This window comes from Corvus hawaiiensis, chromosome 9 (assembly GCF_020740725.1).
Source record: "Corvus hawaiiensis isolate bCorHaw1 chromosome 9, bCorHaw1.pri.cur, whole genome shotgun sequence".
Lineage (NCBI taxonomy): Eukaryota > Metazoa > Chordata > Aves > Passeriformes > Corvidae > Corvus > Corvus hawaiiensis.
The window spans coordinates 22,006,949-22,030,870 of NC_063221.1; the positions used below are offsets into that span (position 1 = coordinate 22,006,949).

The following is a 23,922-nucleotide window of genomic DNA, read 5'->3' on the forward strand; positions in this document are numbered from 1 at the left end:
ATTTGCTTTGCCACACTTCAGAATTACTCTTGGCCTGTGGCCCGAAAAGAACAGGGGCAAGCCCTGATCTCCACTGGGTGCCTACATTGATGAGGGAAGAGACAAGCTCTAAAAATCCATAGAGATGTTAAAGGCCTGTCTTGTGAAGAGAGGCCTTAATTAAGCCAGATGACAGGCTGTCATTACAAGAAATGCCTTCGGGCACCTCACTTATTGAGCCTTCCCAGGTGCCATCCACTGTTGTCTTTCAGAGAGGCAGCAACCCCGGCACAGCCGCACTGCCCTGGCACAGGGGCGCTCCCGCAGGCACAGGCACGGCCTGGGGGGCACTCACTTCACACCACACGCCTGGCGTTCATGCAACAGGGCTTGTCCCTGCAGAACAAGAGGCAAAACAGAACATTTTGTCAACCAACACACATAGAACAAACACAGCTGTAACACAGAAAGGAGAAGCCAACTTTTCTTTCCTCTCAATACAAAAAGAGTTCTGGAACCCCCAGTGATGCTGTCTATGGCATCACGCTTATGTTGTCATCCAATCCCACCCATGCCATGAATTACCAACAGTCTAAACTACAAATTGACACCAAGAAAACATTCAAAGTGCAGGCCCTCTCACAGTTCTGCAGTAAATCTTACTGTAGTTGCCCACACTTGTTTAGTCCTTCAATAGCAACAAAAAGATTAAAACAGAAAAAAAGCCCAGACTACAGTCCTGGTATTTCTTCCTAATGGTTGACACCTTCCAGTTTGCATATGGCTAATCTCATTTTCCCACTTCAGTGCTGGAAAAACCTATCTCCCCATCCATATGCAGCCAGGGACTGCCCCTGATTTTGCCTCAGTTCCTACCACCACACTTAGCCCATCAGCCAAATTCAGAGAAGGATGATTGTCCTTCACAGCTCTCACTCCTCGATTTTTCCCACATTGTGGGTCTGGGAAGAAAAGGATGTACTCACACCTAGCTACTAAGGAGTTTGAAAGGTTAGTTAGTCAGTTGAGATATCTGACATCCTATTTTATTTAGAACTGTTGTGCAGGTGGAAAGAAATTACCAATTCTAAAACTCTAAAGGGTAAGAAACCAAAACTTCAGTTCTGCAAAGAAATAAAATGTGTTGTTAAAACTAACTTTATCTTACCTGCTTTTTTAATTGAACTTTCATATTCAGTCCCCTATGCAATAGTAACCCACATGTTTTCCTGTTTATTGTACAAATAAGCCTGATTTAAGTTTCTAATGTAAAACCAACTGTGAAATCCACTAGAATATTACAGTACAAAGATAGAAGAAGATTTATAACTTCTTAGGTAACATTTCTAAATACAATGTAATTTTATTTCCAACTCATTAAAGTAGTTTTTCCTGTAATTTCCAACTGAGGGCTTGTCACAGCTGATGATTAAGCTGCCATTCAGAGAATACCTTCAGGGATAGTCCAGGCTAATTCCCAGTTCTATTGCAGTTGTTTGATAAGATGCACACAGCATTTCTAAGAATTCATTTCTGACTGGCAGAGTACAATAAATTAGGAAACAGAAGTGACATCCCTTATCAAAACTTAACCCACCTGTCTGTTTTTAGACCTGATTCCCAGACTCAGGTTTCAGAAGATACTTTCATATAACTTCATTTAAATAACCGTAATACTTATCTATTTGCAGGCTGGCAATTCAAAGCATGCATTGGCCTTAATCTGCTTTGAATTAATCCTTTGCATCTGCTATTATAGTTCAAAGAAATTACTTCAATTAAGTTTAATTACTTCCTTCCACAGCTTTGGATACAACCCTTATTACATTTCATTACCCTTCCTCATGGACTGCATGGAAAATAGATGCCTAAGAAAAGTACAAAACCAATGAAATTATTAAGCAAGTATATTACAGATACATAACAATACTGTACATGTATCACATTAATTAAGTTATTATCATAGTCTGCAATCATATAAATAAGAGTATTAGGAAGGAACTTTTCACAGAAGATCAGCAAAACCTGATTCATTCTCTGAGGTTTTTAATACCTTTCTATCTGAATTTATAAATACTTTTAAATTCCTGAAAGGAAACAAGCCTATTAAAGCACAAAAACAATTTATACTTTTTACTCAAGGGCATATTAAAGAACATCATCTAGACAGTGAGGTGGTTACCAATTACATTCCTCAGTACTCTGCCTGTCTACTAGTTACAGAAGTATGCAAAACAGCTTTAGTCTTTCCAGTCGCCTGGAATACCATACCCATGATTCAATACGGATCCCATAATCTCACTTTTTTTCCAACTACAGATGGTAAGAAAGATGAAGTAAAGCAATGCTAGTGCTATGTAAGTAAAGCAATTCTCCCCTTTTTTTTTTTGGTTGAAAGGTCACAAGTGTTCACTTGGGAAACAAATCATAACTCCTCTATATAAAATGATTAATCACTATTTTGAACCAAAACAATCCTGTGCCCACTAAAGAGAAACATCAGATCAATGTTGCCATAACATTTCTGGTCCAAGCAATGAGATAACCTTTAAAGGTCCCTTCCAACCCAAAGCATTCTATGATCCTATGAAAACAGCAATTTTTTTGTAGTTAGTAATAAAATACTGATAAACTACAAAAGTAACAATAATAAACTGCACAGCTGTATATAGAACACTTCACTGACTGAAGAAATATATGACTAGTCATCACACATCTCAGGCTGCTAGAGACATAGACCTTGGAGACTGAACAACAATTTCAAAACCCATTTTCATTTGGCACAAGAAAATAAATATGTTTCCTCCCAGTAAATATTTTTTAAATCAACTGAATGTTCAAGTTTGTGTTTTATTTTAGTTCCACACAGATATCCTCCACGTAGACTTCCCATAGTTTTATCTAACATACTGATGAGTTTTCCATTTTCCTTCTTTCAAGAATGTTTATTTCCATAAATGGATTACATTTTTCCATAGATTGCTGTAGAGCACTTTCATGTAATGCTTACTTTACAAACACAAGTTACTTAATGGTGCCATTAGCAAAATCCTGACAAGCCACAGTACCTTGTCCTGAGGCCCAGAAGGAAATTCAACTCTCTGGCCTTATTCATGAGGGGCTTAGGACCACCCTTTGAGAGCAAGATGTGGCAGAAAGAAAAACTAAAAACGAGCAACACTGTCAAATCCTTTTTTCTTTTCAGTGTCACTGATAATGTTTTCCTGCAGATTTTAAAGGTAAAAACAAGTTATAATCCATTTCCACAGTATCTGTGACCTGCATGATATCTGCCTTTTGGGGGATGTGTTTTTCACTGTGCAATTGTTCCTCATTGCAATGGCCTCAGGCAGATTTGGAACAGGATCTGAAGTAAAAGGCAAAAGAGAGGAGTTCTAACAGCTCTTACAGTTGGCATTCAGAGCAAGTACACCAAAGTCAGCTTCTTCCCCTGGAATCAATGAATGGGGAGTGGTAATAAGGTCTCATGCAAAATTTCAGTGGGGGAAAAAAGCACAGTCAATCTTCTTGTTAATTCATAAGTGCCACCAAGTGTAACATTGGCTTTAGCAAATACTGAAAGCTGAATTTTCAGAAACACTCATTTTATAAGCCTCACCAAGAGGCAAAGAATACTGTGCAAGTAAGCTTTAACAAAATGCCAGCTGAGCTTCATCTCATGTGCCTCAAAAGCACAAGCACCCATGGGAGATAGCAGGGGAACTAACACATGGCCTTTAGATGAGTGGTCAAACTTGGAATACCGATAGCATTTAGTAAAACAACAACGGAAACAAAACGTCTTCAGAATCCAGCACAAGATCACAAGCAATTTTAATATTTGTTATTTGTCAGACAAGCATCACCCTTTCAATAAAGACCACCTACAGTGCAGTCACTGTTGTCTCTTGCTCTCATAGGCTCCAACAAGGGAAAATTTTGTCTAGTCTTGTTTGGCCACATTATGCAACATACTAAAGTAGAGTGGACTTCCAATAGCTTCTCCAAGATCTGTGACTGACACAATAATAGGTAATCATTCTCTAATTAAAAAAATTTTGCTGGAGGATGCAGTGATAGAAATATGATCTGCAGAAACAGAAAGCATGAAAGAACCACAAACATTTTAAGGATATATATTCCCAACCCCTTCTAGGCTACTCTCTCATACTTGCACCACCTCCTCAGCTTGGCCAAATGAAATCCTGCAATACTAAGGAAACTAATTCATCTTAAAAATAACAATCAAGACAGCAAAAAGAGTTCTTGTTGCATTTTCAGTTAATGTAGCAGCTATGCTGCACCACAGAGGGGAGATGAGCAGCTGTACGTGGCTTGCAGAGGTGCCAGTCTCTGAAGCAGAGCAGTGCTGAGGAGGGGTGAGATGTGCTGCTCCCTGGGATAGAGCCTGCACATTGACTGTCAGACTCTTGGATTACACACTTGGCTCTGCGATCCCCATCTGTCCTCACGGTTAAGGCAGCAGTTACAGACAAGGCAACTGAGTCTCCATATTTAGGATTCCCAAGAGGAAGTGTGGTTAGAATGGGGGAAGCTTCAATTGCATTTCCAGGTCCTTAGTTCTCTGTTTTCACCTGAAGTGACCTGGTAAAACCACTAAGATAACCTTAATTGGTTTAATGAAATATGAATAAGCAAGTGGCAGCAAACACAAAGTAAAAAATACAATATAAATTTCATTTCATAGTAAGAGTTGTGAACTGCAGAGATAGACCTACAGGTCCCTGTAACAGATACAGATAATTTAACACTGGCTGAGAGAAGATGCACAATAAAGGAAGGATGTTGTTCAAAAAGTGCCCCCAAAAGGTGCATTTTTTCTCTCTGGTATGGAGTATTATTTTCTCTTCCCACTGCCCTTCTCAAGAAAAACATTTAGTAGGGTAAAACTAATTTTTCTGTAAAAATATTTTTATATCTCGTGGAAGAAAATGAAAAAAAGACAGACAAGGAACAGAGACACATTGAGACACAGCTGTCTGAAATTCTCTCCGTAATCATATGGAAAAAAGTTACAAAAGATTTTCTTTTCGCAAAACTTCCATTCCCCAGTTACTAAAGATGTGTCTTCCACTAGTTTTTTCCCCACATTAGACATTCCACAGCTCCCAGGGATCCCACAGAATGAGTCAGTCTCATTCTCCATTCCATTTTTAAATTTTTGTTTGTTTGTTTCCACATAAGAAGCATTAATAGAAAGCTCTCTTCTGTTAACAGCTGATTTTAACCTGACTAGGTTGTTGGAGTTGAATGCAAACACAGGAGGACTACAACAGATCAGCTGTCGTGAAGTAACTTGTAAATAATGTAGCCACATGGCTCAGGGGACTGAGGTACAAAAGTTTAGTAAAACTATAAGGAATTTCAATAATCACATAAGCCCCACTGTAGACACACATAACCTAGAATTAAAATATTTAATCCCCTGAGAAATCAAACCAAACCAAGTTTTATAGGAACTTTATTCTGGTGTAACTGCATCCCACCAGAACACAAGATACCAAAACACAAAAAATTAATCTAAAAGATAAAGTGATTTCCACTTATGGAGAAGGGCTGGATCACAGGAATTTTGAGGAGTACAGACATAAACCACAAGCACATAATTTTATAATCTAATGTAAAATAATGTAATAATAATTACTGAAAGTACACCAAGCAGCACTCTACTGGCCTCAATGGGTCAATAGCAACATCTTTGTGTATTAAAGGGTTAATAGATACACATTGTTATTTCTTAAATGTTACGTCAGCCCATCATTCGGAGAAAATAATTATGTTTAAACCTGGCTAAATAATAGATTTGGAGGAAACTAAAAGCTGATGGCTAACAAAAGGTTGTGAGACTTAAAAGAAAAAAAATTAATTGATATTTGTTTTCCGGCTTTTCCTATTTCAAATTAAATAGCAAACCTCATGAAACAGGGACTCATGTTGTAACATGCTCAGGGGGACATTCTCTTTGCCAAAGCCCTAGGAAACTTTTCCTAGTATTAGATTATATATAATTTTAAGGAAAAGAATTTAAGAAAGAGACATAAGATACCTAATCCTACACCAAACCAACACTGCAAGGAGCACATCGTTAGAAGAGACAGGAACTATAAATAATTCATTCCGCATATCTTCTGTACAAATTGCTGTTCCCATGAAATAAACATGTTTTTTCTGATTACTTCCAACCACTCCACACCTGCTGTCCTACCTGCCTAGGCCAGCATTCCTCTGCCTATTGTTAATGCAAATTGCTGAATAACATATCTTTCATAAGAAGCTACTGCTTCATTTAATCATTAGCAAGTGTAGTGCTCCCATGTTAAGTTTAAATGTCACACATGCTATGCAGGTAAACAAGAAGTGCTTAACAGAACTGCCTTTACATCATATGAACATATGTTTGGTGATTTAACATATGCTCCTGAACAGCATCACTTACAAGATCTCATCTCCTAAACCCTTCCAGTTCAGTTCCTGCCTCACCTTTGCTCTTCTCAATAGTAAATATGAAAAAGAATATCCAGCACGGTATTTTATCCACTTTCAAATACATAAACCAAAAACTGTCATGTTTTTCAGGTGCTTCTGCTAAAATAATCAGAACAAAATAACTGTCATTATTTTAAATACAAATCCCATTTATACAAATTTTGTACTCATAACATAATTTTAGCTAGTTGACTGACTTAAAAAAAAATATTATACTGGTCCAGCTCCCAGAAAGCATATCAATGCATCAGTATAAGGATATCTTACTGGATACAATTTGGGAGACTGCTATCAAAAGCAGATATGTGACTGTGTAAAGGCAATATTTGCATAAACACAGGATGTTCCTGAAGGGGCAGGGGAAGTACAGAGAACAGTCAGCTCAATATTTAACATTTTCTGAGATGACACACAGCAATTCTCACCTCATCCAGCCATAATTTATTCTGTCCACTGATTCAGGAACACAACACATTAGTCATACATTGTCCTTTTATAGTTCCCATTCACAGAAACCAATGAAGCCACTGGAAAAGCAGTGGCCTTTCTTATCTCAGCAGTCTGCAGGTTATTTACAAGAACCATGACAAAAAAGACAGCAGATGCAGCTTTTCCTCCAAAGCAACAGCCAATTCATTCCATATGAGTATTTGATGCTGACAAGAGCAAGGCAACTGCTCCCTCAGCTTTAAGAGATGACAGGCCCAAGGCAGAGTTTTGCCTTATTTATTGGGAATATATCCAATAAATGGAGCTGCGTTTACCCACCTTGGTTACAGATCTCCACAAAGATCGATTCTTCCTAGCACCTGGTCAGAGGTCTCAGAGAGGCCTCAATCACTAGTAAGATAAAACACACCTCCAGCACTTGTTGTGTGTGTGCACACTTCCAACCCTGTGTGCTATGAATCCGAATATGGATGGAGAACAGCTGATAGGCAGAAGAAAGTATTGGGAAAGTGTCATGGATAACAACCACAAAATAAATTATCTGTTTAATATCTGAAAGTAAAACTAAAAATCTAAAATAAATTTATAATCAATAATTTTTCTTGCACAAAATAGCTCTTTATATTATGATAGAACCTGCTCTGGGGAGGAGACTGGTCCAAAAATTATATTTATCCATTAGCCACCAGGAAGATAAAGAAATTCACTTTCCATTTCATGTGTAAGCATTCGACCTTTCTTTCCTAAAAAATACACAGAAAACTTTTTTTCCACTTTATGCCAAAGACACAGAAAAAAAATCCTCTTAAAGTAAAGTCAATCTGCTGCATAGATACTGCTTTCCTGGAAAAAGATGAGAGAACAAATCCTGGAAAGATCACCATGTCCAGTATTACTCTTCTGGAAGGCACATAGATACTGCTGGAATGAAACATGGCAAAGGAACAGACAAAATGCTAAAAGCGCTGCCTTTTTTAATTTACCACACAGATGTTGTGATGGTTGTGATTAAAACCTAAAATGTGGGGTCTTTTAAGCTGCATTTCACACTCCCTTAAATAATCATGAATGTTTGGCAAGAAAACAAGGTGTACTTTTCTTTTGGCTGCCATCTCACTAGAAACAGGTAAGAGCACATCTCTCCTGTATCTCAAGGAATTTCAATATGTTATGTCAAAGTATAGGAATTTGCTGCTTCCTATGGTGGTTTATGTCATACTCTGACATGCCAAATTATCTGGCATTCAGGACTTCAAAAAGGAAATTGAAAAAAATGAACAAGATATAAACCACCAAAGCTCATGTACATGTCTACAAAGAGGCTGAATTTTGAGAAGATTCCCTTTAATATGTGATTAATACCCGTGATAATCATAGAATCACAGAATCGATTGGGCAGTTTGGCCAAATCAGTTTGGGCAAGGACACCTTTCCTTAGACCAGACTGCTCAAACAGTGCACAAAGACAGTGTATCCCTGGTAGGGGGAAGCCTAAAACATCTGGATGACACATGCTTCATTGTTTAAAGATGAACTGCAAAACAAAAACCTTTCCCCATCACAGCTTTATCGAATAACTACTTGAATGTATGAGACACTTCATAATCTCATGCTGGTTTTGTGCTTTTAGTTTTCACACCACCAAGTCAGACACAAAGCTCCAGTTTTAAACCAAGTGAAGCACACTTACACTGCAGGTTTTCTTGGTTTAGCTACACGGGCATCAAAATCAAATTCATTTAACCAAGTTAAGTTCTCTTGTAGGACTAGACTGACTAGATGCTGTCTCTTTCTGGGAGGGGGCTAATATATTCTCCTTAAAGCATGATTAGTTTAAGGTCATTGCAAGCGAGAGTGAAAAGCAGTTCTATACTTCTCAGAATTTAATTTTCCTTAAATTTTCACGAAGTGAACATAATAAAAAACACATGATGGAATTCCATGAACTGCACTCCGTAAAATTTTACATGGTAATTAAGCACCACTGGAGCATGATACGGCAAATCCTAGCTCTCCCTGCATATTGGCAGGTTCATTAATGCAGCTTCATTTACTCTGGAGCAATTTAGAGGTAAACAATGTAGAATGACAAAAAAAAAAAAGTATTTTATTTAGAAACAGAGTAATTGTAAGAAATTTATTTAAAACAGAAATATCCCATGTAGAAAGAATTAAAAATAGAGTTTTGCCAGTTTTGTTGGTTGGGGGAAAAAAGATGGGAACATTAACCCATAACAAATAAGGATGGAGTGATCCACAAAAAAACTGGTTACTACCTCAGAAATCCTGATTCTTCTCTCTAACTCCTTGTTGCATCCACCTGCTACTTTCCAGCTTACTTATGCACACCTCGTAAGAGGCACCTTTGCATATTTACACCTACCTTCCCTAGAGATACAACCACATAATCCTAGGAATGATTCCAGTTACAAGAGAAATGCTGCAGCTCACAAAACTGTTGATCAGGTTAAGACATTACAGCAAACCTGCAGCAAATTCAGGCAGTGCTGGAAAATGACCCATCAGTGCAGCATCATCTCCCATACGGAGGGGAGGTCACCCGTGTTCCTTTTCCAAGGATCTCTCCATGTCTTGTCATATCAGAAGAAGGAGCACAGCATGAGAATCAAACAGGATCCAAGTACAATTCTCAGCACAGGAAAACGGATGGATGCCATGCATAAACATTGCTGCAGTCAGTTTAACAGTCAAGGCAGAATGCGAATTATCTTGGACCTGATTCAAGCAGTATATAGAGGTCAACTCTATGGAAGTGCCTGCATCCTGCAAATCTCTAGTAGAGAATGGAATTATGGTGAGACTCATAGCCTACCCTGCACAACAGAGCTGAGAATGTGCTTTTGATGATATAGAAACTTGGGAGGAAATACCTACACTCTTTGTCATGTACATAGAGGTTTTAAAAAAAAAAAAAAAAAAAAATCAAACTAATAACTAATTATACAAGATTACAAGCATCCAAACACTGAGATCAGATCTTTTCAGACCTTCTGCCTCTCCCCTCTGAACAGCTACTTGCCAGGGTGGAAAATTTAATGTAATGAGAACAGCTTTGCTATTTTAGTCTCAAAAGTGCAGATGGAGCATATGCCTGTAGATAGTAATGTTATCTGTATTACTGCAGTGTCTGAAGACCCCAATCAGACACAGGCCATTGAACACTCAGAAAAAACTCTCAAAGAAAATTCCTGCCAAAAACAGTTCACCATGTGCAGTAAGGGAAAAATGCCACCTGCAAATTTAATTAAACCAGTGGAGATAACAACGGAAACATGTAAAAGAATTGTAGATGAACACACAGGTATGGCCAACTTTGACAGCTGAAAACAGTTACAAGCCTGTGCTGAAGGGTTTTCTTTGTTTGAAACCTGTAAGTTATACTTAGCAAAACAGTTCTTTCAATCTTTAAATTAGATTTTAAAAATATTAAAGAAGCTATGGATTTTAGTTGGCCACCTGCTTACTTTGAGAGGACCCTCAATCAGCTGCAGTAGAAAGAACATTGCCTCACATTATGCAAATACTACTTAGACCACAGAGTTTCACTGAAGGCTTGTGATCTCTGTTGGTAGAAGGTCACATCCAGCCCCTAGGCACATGAAATCTGTTGTTCACTGCACAGTAAATACACAGCACACAAACCAGAAGGAAATGTCTTTCTAGATTTCATGCATAGTCCTCACTGTACAGGCCCATCACACATGGATTTTGTTTATTAAGCTCTACCACATTAAGCCTACACAGTTAAAATTGTACTGGGATGACAACATAATCCATCTCCATCATCCTCTTCAAACCTTCCATTCAAAAAGAAGAGTTTGGAAAAAGGGTAAGACAAACCTCCTGCGAAGTGCAGCGTGTGCAAAACTAAGTTACCTGTCCTATTTGCTTTAAAATATCATGGTCCAGTCCTCACTGAGGGATATCATGGTTTTACAGGGTGTCATTATCATTCATGTTGTGTTTATCATAAGATGACACATACTTTGAAGTATTATTTTTCAGTTATGCAAGAAGCAGAGTTGGAAGTGATTTACTGAGTAAAATTTGTCCTCATTTTCAAGAGTCACTGGCTGATACAGTGGAACTTAGGGACTTGAATATCATTAGGGATAAGTGACTACATAACTAATAATCACTGCTAATCTGGTAGCTGGCAAGGTGACATGCAGCTACCATAGTAACCAGCATAAGATCAACTGTTTGCTTCCAAGAAATGCCTACACTTCACTCAGCTATTTGCCATGATTTTTAAAGTCATGACAGGGAAAATAAAAACACATCACACACTTCAGAACTTGCCTCTTTCCCTGCTTTTCTTTAACTGAGAAGAGAATTCCTCAAAATTATAATTTCACTGGTTTTACTGAGAATGTCCCATTACTGATTAGGAGACAAAGTTTCTGGAGCCACAATCAGTAAGAGCCCCACCACTCTTACCTAGGAAAAGTGCACAACAAACACCAGAAAGACAGCAGGCACCTTTTGGAAAAATCCTCCTCCTCAGCATTTTTCACAGGCTGTACATGGAGATTATTTCATGCAGTAGTCATAGTATAAGGAGATCTTCACATCTAAAGATGATACACCTCTTCTAACGCGCTCTTAACCACTCTAAGTAACTCCAGTTAATTATTAACAGCTATCTCTGTTCTTTACACTTCACAGACACCTCTATCCAATCTCATTTATATTAAACTCTCACTCATATGAAACTCCAACACTCAGTAAGTCTCAACATCTTTGGCAGGGGGTTACAAATCTAGGAACAGAGGAGGGCAAGCCACAAGGGAGAGTCACACAGACACTCAGGGCTCAAGTGGAAAGGATGCACAGTTGTTCTGGCTTCCCATCCACTGTGCCACTACCTGCTTCAAATCTCTCCCTACAGATTTCTTTTTTTTTTTTTTTTTTTTTTTTCTTTTTTCCCACAAAAGCTCAGGACAACCCCTAGGAAAAGAAGAAGGGTGTAGCTAACAGGTTTATATTTTCAGGAAGGAATTAGCCTAGTGTCATGTCAAAATATACATATTATTTCACATTTCCTTATTAGGGAAAAACCTTGCAGAGCAGCTATAGACATTACGTTAAAAACTCATATACAAGTAAGTATCTTGAGATAGACATTTAAATTACTCCTGTGGGATGTTTGTCTGAGAAAATCCAGCTTGCCTTATGGCAGTGCTAATCTTCTCATATCTGTTTCACTTTTTATCCTTGCACCTGCCTGTATTAACAAGATTAAGAATTAAGCTGGAAGGGAGCTGTCTGTCAAGGAATACCAATTAATCTATTGATTTAACCATCAGAATAACAACGAAATGGAGATCCAGGCCTGGGCAAACAGAAGGTGTTTATTGTACTATAATTCAAACTCTAAGTCATGCTTGTGGCAGGCTGTGACACCAGACTACAAAGGGAACTATTAGGAGGGTGAAAGAGACACTGGAGTTTCCTTGTAAAAGGATTCTTACTTAACTGTTACAGCCAAAGGAAAGATTTTGCATGTGATCTGCCCACAGAATTTTTGAAAAGTAAGAAATTCTGTCTTCTGGATCACTTGCAGATACAGCCTAAGTCATTTTGGGAGCGTTTAAACAGGAGTGCACATGCTTATCTTTGTGAAACCAGGCTCCATTCACAGAGCTCACATCTCTTCATCTCAAATCACAACTCTCAGTTGCATTACTGCTGTCCGATTAAAGGTGTTTGTTACCCCCTAGCTCCAAGGAGGACCTGCTAGTTCAGGGAAGCTTCTGCACTTGCAGCAGACTTTGCCATATTTAATAACATAAGCTACCACAACCTACAAGACAGAAAAGTAAAAACACATCCATGTACCACAGACCCACTGGTTGAGAATGAATGAATGAAGAAAAGAGTGCAGCAAAATAACAAGTTTTTTTCAAAGTCGAAAGCCCAAAGTAGTGCTAAGGATTGGATTCATGGAGACACCTAAACGTTTATTATCCAGAAGCTGTTTTAAAGTTTTGCAATTCATCCACTTTGTTAATATGCTGAAAGCAACTGCTATCACAGGCCATCCCCAAGTTTGGGATAACCAACTCTATGCTAGAAGATCGGATTGCAAATAACAAAGAATTCACAGATTTATGATCAGTTTTACTGAATCAGCTTTACTTGCTAAAAGAAACAAAGCGCAAATATACTCAAAGTATGCACAGAAAGCAGCAAGGCACAGACATGCTTCAGGATCTGAAACAGAGCAGATAAACAGACCAGGTAACAAATGGATCCGAAACAGACCACGCTGCAGCCAGGCACAGGAGAGTGACTCCTGCAAGTGACAGCGCTGCAAGGAAACAAACGCCGCTTGTTCTCGACTGACCGCACTTCCGCCTCCTCCCCTCCCATTCAATCCCCGTGCTAGTGATGCTCCCTCCATCTGCATGGCATGCGGCTTCCAAATACTTTTACTTTTTAGGTGAGGGAAGCAGGCTGGAGAAAGCATGTGATCACACGGTAAGTTTATGCTTATATTTGCTAGCGTGAGGGGGGGGGGGGGGGGGGGGGGGGGGGAGGGAACCCGGTATCAAATAGGTTCCTTAATTAGAAAATGCAGTTAAATACGGAGTATAATTGTGTGGAGCATGTGGATCTGGAGCAGATTCAGCAGGGGAGTGTGTGCTTAAGGAGCAACCGGGACAGCTGTGGACATCTGCGACCGCTGCTTTAAGAGCAATAAATGCTGCATGGTTAGAAAAAGAAAATAAGTTGCCTGGTTTCTCCTTTGTACTGGAAGTCTGTTGCCCAAATGCTATTGCTCCTGAAGGAATTAAGCGTAGGAAGTCAGCTGAGACAAACCAGAGCCCCTCTCCCCCCTCCCATTATTCGGTACACGCTTCTCTTCCCGCTAGCTCGCAGTTCTGACAATCCAGGGAAAGAGAGAAAGAATGGCAGAGGGAAGCAGAGCACAGCTGTACGTTGCAGAATTTCTCAAATATTCATTTGCCAAACAAAGCCAGTATTCAAAAAGACAACGAAGATGCAATAGGACCATACCAAATCCATGCCTCTGAGCAGCGAGGGGGTCTCTAACAATGCATTCAAGCAACAGATAGACATTTACCTTCAAAATGCAGGCCATGTTCTTTCTCTATCCTTCCTACCAAAGAGCAGCAGGATTCTACTTTGTGAGCAGCAGTTCCAGTGTCAGGCAAAAGGCTGGTAGAGCTGCAGAACTGCTAGAGCCTACATTCCTGTAGATCCAAATAAAGGTACCACGCATCCAGGATCCGTTAGTCATATTAGTCTTTTTATGCCCCGTTTGTTCCACCCATCAGCTCCTGCCACTGGCTGGGAGCCAGCCCAGCACCTCCCCTCCGTCACATGACTGAGTTTGATTCATGGCTCCAGTGTGTATTTTCCTAAGCTACAGGACGCTCTCGCGCTGTACTATACGTACAGACAGAAATCTGTACCTTGCAGAGGCTTTGCAATGCCTGCAAATCAAGCTGCGTGTTTATAATTAGTCCCTGTGCAGCTCTCCCGGCGTTCTCAGGAGACAGCTGCTGACAGTTGGGCAGAAAAGTCCAAACTCTCGCTATTACTGGGGCTGTAAAAATCCTTACTCTGCTTGTTAGAGTGCAGTATTGTTCTACGTTCAGCCCTTTTCGCTGTATGGCAGGCTTCCCTTTGTCTAAATTGCTGCCCTATGAGAAATAATCATTATCAGCAACCAGCCCAGATATCCCACCAGAGGTGTTTGCATTGTGCTGTGCATGCCTTTTTGTGTAAAGAGCTGGCATCCATCACAGGGAATGGAAGGCTTGGGTTGGTTTGTGAGGTTTTTTGCTTGTGCAAGTCTCATAAAAACTCTCTGAATTTCTTTGGACTTTCTTAAGATAAGAAAGTGAGGTAAAGTGCAGATGAATAAATTCAGCTGTTGAAGAAATCTTTCACTTTACATAGTCTCATCAAATTCAAATTCTTCCCTTATGTAACATACTCAATATATCATGAAGGTTTTACTTCCTATTTGCCACTTCTCCTGCAGTCTCTTTCTCCCTTTTTTACACTTTCTCAGTACTTCTCATTACTACATCTTGGAACCCTTTGCATTTTCTGTACTTGGCACCTTCCCTGTATTCCTTTTGTGCCACATTGCTTCACTCCTGCTGCTTTAGTACCAAAAGCTCTCCCTCTCCCTTAATAAATTCCTCGTAGTGGATGTCTTCATGCTCTCTGCAGCAACTCAGGGTACCTGTTTACATGCAGGCAATACCCTCCAGTTCATGTTACGAAACCATTTACCACAGAGCCCCTCAATGTGTGGGAGCCAGAAGGGGTTAGTGCTGTGCTGCACATTCAATAACCAATACTGTTCCCAGCCTGGCAAGCCTCTCCTATCCAGGTGCAATCCCTCAAGACAGTAAGTAGGTTGAAACTAAAGGAACTAGCTGTCCTTATTTGTATGCGGGGGCAAATCCTCCCTGAGAGCAGAACAGAAAGGGCCTGGGGGGATTTCTCTGGCTCACACTCCTTGGCTGCCTTCCTGTGCGTTTCCAGAGAAGATGCCAATGTGTGTTTGGCCTTTGCATGAGCATCCAGAGTGCTGTAGTCTTACACAGGTCCTGCAAACTCCTCAGCATCTCTCACCACTGGAAATTCGCCTCCTTGTTCAATTACAGCCACAAGCCAAAGCTCTTGAGCTGAAAATTGTAGTATTGTTAGGGAGACTAATGAAAAAGAACTTAGTGAAGTTTCTAACTGTGTTGACTAACATAAGGAAATAGCTAAATCACGAGTTAGTGGAAGAAGGTGGTAAAGGAGGGACTTACAGTGTTTTTTTTTTTTATTAGAGGCTACCACCAAGCAGTGTTAGATCATTCTGGGTAGGAGTTTATGTCTCTTTAAGTACTAGTTATTCATAAGGAGTTCTGGAGCAAAGTTCTGTTTCTTAGTGACTAAGATAAACAAATAATTCATTCATTCCTGAAATAAAAATAATTGTCTCTTTTTCTCTCCAACAGTCAAGAATCTAATTTTCCTCGGACTGAAACTATTCCTTTCACCTGTGTGATGGGCATGAAAGAAGTTTTCATCTGAGGCAAATGAAAAATATTCCACCGCCTTCCCACCCTCCACCTTACCAGCTCTGTAAGGAATAAAAGAAATGAAACTTGGAGAGAAACTGTCCTGAAAAGATCAACCATTTCCACATGTCCAAAGCATTGAGGGATTTCCAGTGAATTTTATTCCTTAAGGAAAGGCAGAGGCATGGGTAGTTGTCTTGTTTTAAGCATCTCGACATGCTTTGATTCTAAATATCAGATCGGACAAAATTTGGTGTACTTTAACTTTTAGACTTTTTATAAATGGTTATTTATCTTACTAAACATCATTACTAGGCATCAGCAACAGCCATCCTTCCCTTTTTCTTTCAGGAGGGATGTGAGATTTCACTTTATTTTCTCCTAGGGACAGAACTGAAGATGTGATTTGAGCTGAGATCACCACAAACAGCAACAGAAAGTCCAGCCTTAGGCTGAGCTAATTTCTCCTCAAAGAAACTACGTGAGGAAAGGCATCCACCAAATGATAAAAGCAAAGAGCCATTGTAAGCACATTCCACGAGTCTCATAAAGTGCTTTACCTGAACTTATGATACTCTTGAAAAATCAGCTTTAGGCCAAACACAGCTCACATAAATTTCAGTCGCACCTGCAATTTTCCATCCAAAATTAACACGGTTGTTGTTGCCTGGTAGGGATGTCAAAGATACTATGAATCTGCCTTTCAAGTCTGAGTCATTGCCACAGGCCACACAAAGTCACTACTTCTAGTTCTGAGGACAAAGACCTTTAGTTCTGAGGACAAAGACCTTGCATGTTTTCCATCTAGTCCAAACCCTTCCGATACATTCCTATGGCAACATAAGCTTGGAGAAAATATGGTTGTGTGGGCAGCAACCCTTTTCAATTCTATGTCTTAGAAACTAATTCTGTCATGAGAAATCAATCCTTTGTGGAGAAGGCTGATTAAGCCTTAATTTGCAGAGATTAATAGAACTACGCAATCCCAGCATCCAAGCAGGAGTTTGTAGTGCCAGTGTGGGTAGTTCTGCTGGGCAGCCTGTGCCATCAACAGTGCTCATTTGGTTTGTTTGGTGGCTGGACACCGTGTCACTGATGAAGCTGCACTTTCACCTATGGTAAGAACTTCAAAGCCAAAATCTCACAGATAGATAACAGACTTAAATAGTAAGTTAATTTTTTAGTCCACATCTGTATTTTAAAAGTGCAGGCTTAGAGAAAGTCTGAAAGCCATCATCTCGCTAGTCACTGACATCAGACACTGGTTCACGTAGTGAAGATGTGCCAGAAAGGAAGAACCTGTTCTTACACTAGCTGCCACTACGAGGCTTTATCAGACAAGGGTGACATAAGGTGGCATTTTTCACCCTTCAGGTGCAACCTGAGTCAGTGGCAGAGTAACAGATCCACTCTACTGTTATCCAGAGATCGCATCTTCCCAACCATCTGTATCAAGTTTTCCTTACCTCATGAAACTCACCACTATAAGTAAACAATTTAAGGTACCCAGCAGCCCAATGCCATGGCAGAGGTAGAGGATGAGATGATAAAAAACCGCAGGTTATGATTTGAACAGGAAATCTTACCAGGTTATCCAAATGCTACATGGAATTTTAATTTAAAACTCTTAATGATGCTGATTTTCCAGGTAAGAAAAAAGGCTTAATCAAGCCTGAGTGCTTCATTTTAGAGGTGAACTTCTGCTGCATTCTGTAGTGCAGAAGCTGAGGAGAACAGGTGGGGCTTGTTACAGCCTGCATTCTGCTGTTACTTTTCAGAATATCCTTACAGCTTAAAGCAAGCTTGCCATGTGCACATTACTGAAAGAGCTGGTATATATTGCCCTGCCCAGCTTCCTTCTCAGCACAATTCCTCTGTACCTTATTCAGCTCAGGACAACCAAATCCATTTAAAAAAAAAAAGTTTAGTCATGGAATACTTCTGCATGTTTCACTGGCAGGAGACAAGGACTGCTCAGCACCGTTTCTGCTATTAGAAATTCAGCTCATCACCTCACTATTATCTTGGTAACAATTTAGCTCAGCCACACAGCACTTGCAGACCTTGCATGTTCTGGTGTTCCCCCCAGGCCCTTCCTAATGCACACACACAAGCACTCAAATCAAGGGCTCCCAATTTTCAACTAAATAGTCTTTTAAAAAAAAAAAAAAAAAAAAAAAAAAAGAACAACAACAACCCAATAAAATCAAGTGTTGGCCACACCTAACAATGCATGAGTACAAAGGTCTGTAGAAGCTCCTGGAAGCAGAAAAAGAGCAAACCCTACAAATCAGTAATCTTTTCAGACTGTTGACATTTTTTTTTTCAATGCATGCTCATCTGAGAGCTTCAGGTTTCTGTTTTCAAAGACAGTTATTAACCAGGGATTATTTTACACTGAACTACAGATTGTTGGGGGTTTTTTTATATTAATGAAAAAGTGTATGTCATCTGTTATTTGTAATTTTTCTTTTTTATTTAAATGTGTTTTAACAGAGACAATGGATTTTTTTAAAATGCAGGAAAAAAACCCCAAAACAACAAAAAAACCCCCCACATACTTAGAGAAGAAGCGTGTCTGTCCCAGACAGCTTTCCTCTAATTAAAACAGACTAAGCAACTCTGAAGAGTGCTGTGTCTGCTTATGCCACCAGATGTTTTGCCGGTATAAAAATAGCACAGTAAACAAATGTATAACTTGCTGCAGTCTCCAGCAGAAGAAAGCCCACCAGTAATATTCTGAAGGGCATTCAAAAGCTTAATGATGTGTTTGAAAATGCACTGTCATTTGCAGGTAACTGCTGAATAGAGAATAAGGTTGGTCGATAGGTATTTCTTGTACCTTCTTCAGTCAAGGATGTATTTGGTTTCTCCACTATAAAGTTTTTACATTCTTTGCTCTGTTATCAATGCTTCACACTCCCACTATTTTTATGAGATACAACTAACATCACAAAAACACTGACACTGTTTCACACTGAGATACGGCCATGTCAGTTTATCCTCTAATGAGATTTTATCCTGGAGAATACAGCTGTGCACATAAAAGGAGCTTAGGAAAAGGATCCAGCGACAACTTCAATCATGGCGTTGAAGGCCTTAAATTGGAACAAAACTTAAAAGCAGCATTTCAGCTTAGGAGAATGCCTTCTCCTGAACTAAAGAAGCAGAGACATACTCTGCCTCCTTTTCCAAAGATCCAGCCACTACTGTTTATGTGGGCTAAACTCTGTCATTATCCAAAGGATTTGTCTTTAAAAAAAAAAAACCCAAACATCTCTCTCTCCCTTCCCAAGGCTTTATCTAATGTTTCTTTACACTTGAAAGGAAAAACTTGAAAGCACAGCAGAAAAGACAAATGTATTTAATTCAGGAGTGAATTAATTTTAGTGCAGGGTAGGGGAGGGTGGATTGTTTTACGCCACTCTCAAGTAACGTCTAGAGGGTCTCAACACCAGCAGTGTCAGATCTGAGCCACCTTGTTCAGCAACATCCTGTTCACACCATCACAAAACAGGATATAAACTAGCACCAAGTGAAACTGATGGTCTTGTTTCATGAAATGATATGAATTAGCATTATTTTAGCATGCTATAAATGGATCTTTACCATGATTACCATAATTTTAGGAATAAAAAGAGGTTTTCACAGATTTTTTTTTTTTTCCTGTCTTGGATATATTTTGTTCAGTTATGACCACAATGTTTAGACATGCAGGAAAAAAATTGATTTGTGCAACCACAAAAGTGAACAAAATTTTCTTGGTAGCAGAAGTGTCATAGGGGGAGTCTTACAGAAGATGTTCAGAAAGTCACAAAAATCACCAATTCCTGTTTTTAAACATCATTCTATACTTGATTCCTGAGTTATGAAACCACCCAAACTATACTGAAATCCAACTGTACTCCTTGCATTAAGATTCTCTCCATGAAATTTTGTTCCTGGCTGTTGGGGAAGATGAAACAGGAAAGCCTTGGAAATATGATTGCCTGACAAAAGATTTTGGGAATATGAAAACTACAGGCAACATCGAAATGAAAGCCACTTTTGAAATACCAGGTCTTAGTTACTGAACAACTAGAAAACAATGGTATGGCCGACTGAAGTAATCCCCTCTTGATGGAACAATACCCTCTGCTTGCAAACAGGTCCAAGGGTCAGAGCAGACCCTACTAGCTCAGCAGAAGGGGTCCAAAGAGTAGTTTTTAGAAGTTAAGATGTAACACTCTATGGTAATATAAGAACTCTTATAGGCTGTATGTAAATGCTATAGGATTTGTATCTTGTATTAGATTGGTTAGTGACAATTAGAATATTCAGTACAGAAGATGATTTATTGTATTGTAACCAGGACTTCAGACATTCCTCACTTCCACTTCTATTCTTGCTCTTACTCTTGCTCTTACACTCTCTCTCTCTCACCCGTTTACTCTCTTGCTCTCTTGGGCCTGCTCAGAGCTGAGTCTACCAGCTCTGAGCAGTGCCCCAATACCCACGCCCTTTACAATAAACCGGCTGTGTCCCAAGACCTGCCTATAGAGATCTCTCGTCTCCATCCGTCACCGTCTACGTCCGGCCGTCCCGACTGGACCCCAGAACCCCCGTAACCTACACCTGGCAAATCTACTGTCTTGCCTGGCCACAGCATGAGAAACAGCAAAAGTTGCTTACAGATCTGGAATCATGATCTTTACTCCTCTGAATCCAAATAGACTGCTACCCTACTGCCCTGTTAAATGCACACTCCCTTTGGAGCCTTCAGAGGCTCTAACCAGCCACAATGCTGTGCCCTAATGTCAACAGACTTTGCTCCACTGGATAGAAAGTGAAGAAAATACCTTGTTATTTAAGTTATTTTCACCCGTGAAAGTTGCCAGTAGCAAAATGTTGCCATACTTCAAAGAGTCCATCTCAAGCTATTAACACATATACTCAAGGAAAATACTTCTACATCTTCTGAAACATCTGACAGCTCTCACACAAATTTTTAACAAAATCTATCCCATGCAATTGTTTCAATCAACATTTTTTTCAAGTTTAGAGCTGACAACAGTCTTGCCTTTGACAGTTGTCTACACTGCTGTGTAATAGTGAACTAGAAGATAAAGAGATGCAGTTATAAGTGGAACTTAAGGTGTTTAATAAATTAAAAGAACTTGTGAATATTGACTTGGTGGAACAATCAGCAACCTTAAAACTGCAGCACTGAACACAAGACTAAAGAAATAGAGGAATTCAGCCTGAGCATACAGAACTCAGAACTGTTTAATTACGTGATCCCACCATTCTTTCCCCATAGGAAGTTTTGGGGTTCTGGGTTGTTGTTTGGTTTTTGGGTTTGTTTTGGGTTTTTTTTAATTGGAGTGAGGTTTGGGGTTTTCTTCCATTTGTCCTCCCTTTTCTAGTTCAAAAGATGAAACTTGCAAAAGATGAGTTTGAATCAGCGTTACATGAATGTGCTGTTTCTTATAGGATCACTGCTTCATTTACTGGAAAAAGTGATACAGTGCATGAGAAATGGTTTTAAGGAAAAGCTGCAGAAGTCTGATGACTTAAATCATTGAAAGCACCTTTGAAGAGGTGGATTCTGAACTTGTCTCTAGCAGAAATCCACTGCAATGGTCTCTGATTTAATAGCTAGGCACTATTAATAGCTAGGTATTATTTTCCCTCATTTTCTGAACTTGGAATTTGAAACCATAAGGGCTTATTTACCAATGCACTGGGTACTTGCAGCTGCAAATGAAGGTAATAGGAGTTACACTTTGATCATATTAATTGATACATAATGCTGAGTGCTCTGAACAAAAAAAAAAAAAAAAAAAAATCTTAGGCCCCCTATATTGGACAGCAGCATAAAAGGAGGGCTTAATTCTATTCCCTGTAACTCACTTGCTTTCCTATAAAACAGTCATAATTTTTAATGTGGAGGGGTCATATTACAGTGAATGGCATAAGAGTGTCCATTAGGAAATTAGGCAACCTGTCTTCAGGAAGTGCTTTCACTGTCATGAAGTGACATGTGGCACAGAGCCACGCTGGGGCATGGTGGAACAAACAGAATATTAAATAGCTGCTCTCCACCTGCATCTTGCCAGCCCATAAACAAGTCAGAAGCATTAGAACAAAAACAAGTTATTAATCATGTAATTTAAAACTACGTTTAGAAGATAATTTGACCAATAATTAAGATATTATATAATAATTAAAAATAATTAGGACTGCAGAGTTAATCCCACTGGCATTTAAAATTTTGAATGCTTAGGTTTCTTATTTAATACTATTTTTATATCCCAGAATTCAGAGGCACATTCCATCTGCCATTACTGGCAACCCTGTCACATACCACCGTAAAGTTTTCTAAATTCCAGAACCATCCAGGACTCCCACTCCTGAGAAACCAACAAAAGCAGCCACTTCTAGACCTACAGTACAAGGCACATCCTTTCCCTGACACGTAGCTAGGACCAAAGAAAGGAAGATCCTGTCCTGTAGCACACTCCAGTCTGGTTAATACTGAATTCTGAATCTCCCAACTCTGCCACCGAACAGGATACCACCTAAGTCATCCCTATCACAGTATTCTTTCTCACCTAGAAACTGGAGAAAGAATGTATGCTGTTGCTGTGCTAAACCTTGAGAAGAGAAATCCCAAACAACCTAAAGCCTCCACATTAAGAGTCCCAATAATGTAAGAAACAGAAGGACTCAGAGTAAGTCTGTTTAACAGTCCAAATAAAGTCCATACAGTAGTCCTTGGACAATTACAAAAGTGATGCATTTGGTAATTTTGATATTTTATGACTTCTGGTGACCCTGATGTTCTGCTCAAAGATCTTTTTGAATTTTCAAAAAGTCATTAAGCCCTCTGTTAACAGCTTCCCCAAACTGAAAGTTGAAGATTCATGCATCCACTGTAGTGATAAAACACTAAGATTTAGTAGTCTGACTGTTTTTAAAAAAACCTTTTTTTGAGCAATGCAATCCTGCCATAGATCACTCTAAGCCAGTAAGAGACTTTATGGACACAGTGGCCCTTGGTGTAAAATACCAGGTTTTTCAGACATAATTCAATTTGCTACATTTCCACTGGAAGCAAGTTGCATATCTCCAGGAAAAGTTTATTAATATTGCTCTATAGTTACAGCCTACATCTCAGGAGCAAAGGAATCAGAACTTGGATCCAACTAATTTGAGAACATCTAAGTGAAATGTGTTCATAATGCAGATTTTTAAAATTTATGTGCATGGCAAGTAAAGACCTTTTCTGCCCCTATATTTTGAAGATGATTTATCAGCATCTCATTTTTCTATGTCTTTTCTTATAATTGAGAGCATACCATTCATGTTGGCAAGTCACATAACAACCTGTTTCTTTTGCACCAAAAGTACAAGCAATGTTGCATGTCAACATCCTGGACAGGAAAGAATAGGCATAGAGAGACATATTTTAAATAGAAAACATTTTGGAAAGACAATCGTTTTAGTCGTCCTCAGGTGGGTAACAGTCCTCATTTCATTTTCCCCCAGAGACATATTACTAGAAGTGGTGGTAATCTCAATAAAACTACAGTTAATCCACCAGAAAGCATCAAATTTAAAAATAGCTTGTAATTTATTATGAACACCATAATACAGTTTTATAACATTTTTATTGTTTTCAAAGCCTTCTAGGATTTTTCGTATCAAGATGTGACATAATTCTTTCCATAGCTCAGTTGTGTCTTCATAATGCTGCAGTACATGATAAAGAAAATACTTTGTAGTTGGAGATAAACTTACTGTGTCTGGCTTTCCATTTTAATAAAATTTACAGCAGCATTTGGAGAAACTGCAGCACCAGATTTCATTGACTCTGAAAAAACCATCACATTAGTAGCTAAGATTTACTTTACACCTGTTTTGGTAT

At 39.2% G+C, this 23,922-nt stretch overlaps 1 protein-coding gene and 1 long non-coding RNA gene across 5 annotated transcripts in view; one reads left to right on the forward strand and one right to left on the reverse strand.

Moving 5' to 3' along the window:
- The window catches only part of ST6GALNAC3 (ST6 N-acetylgalactosaminide alpha-2,6-sialyltransferase 3), a 216,318-nt gene extending 201,896 nt beyond the window's left edge, over positions 1 to 14,422 (reverse strand). For 2 of the 4 annotated variants that reach the window (XR_007205467.1, XR_007205468.1), the window contains exon 1: positions 14,048 to 14,422. Coding sequence is in view for 2 of the 4 variants with exons in the window: in XM_048313367.1 (XP_048169324.1) it covers positions 14,048 to 14,065 (18 nt within the window). In the remaining 2 variants the exon portion in view is untranslated. The remainder of the gene's footprint in view (positions 1 to 14,047) is intronic. The other 2 variants (XM_048313367.1, XM_048313368.1) reach the window with 2 other exon arrangements.
- Positions 13,090 to 16,105, forward strand: LOC125330342. The gene is made up of 2 exons (XR_007205469.1): positions 13,090 to 13,440; positions 15,951 to 16,105. It is a non-coding gene; the product is annotated as an uncharacterized LOC125330342 (long non-coding RNA).
- The last annotated feature ends 7,817 nt before the right edge of the window (positions 16,106 to 23,922 follow it).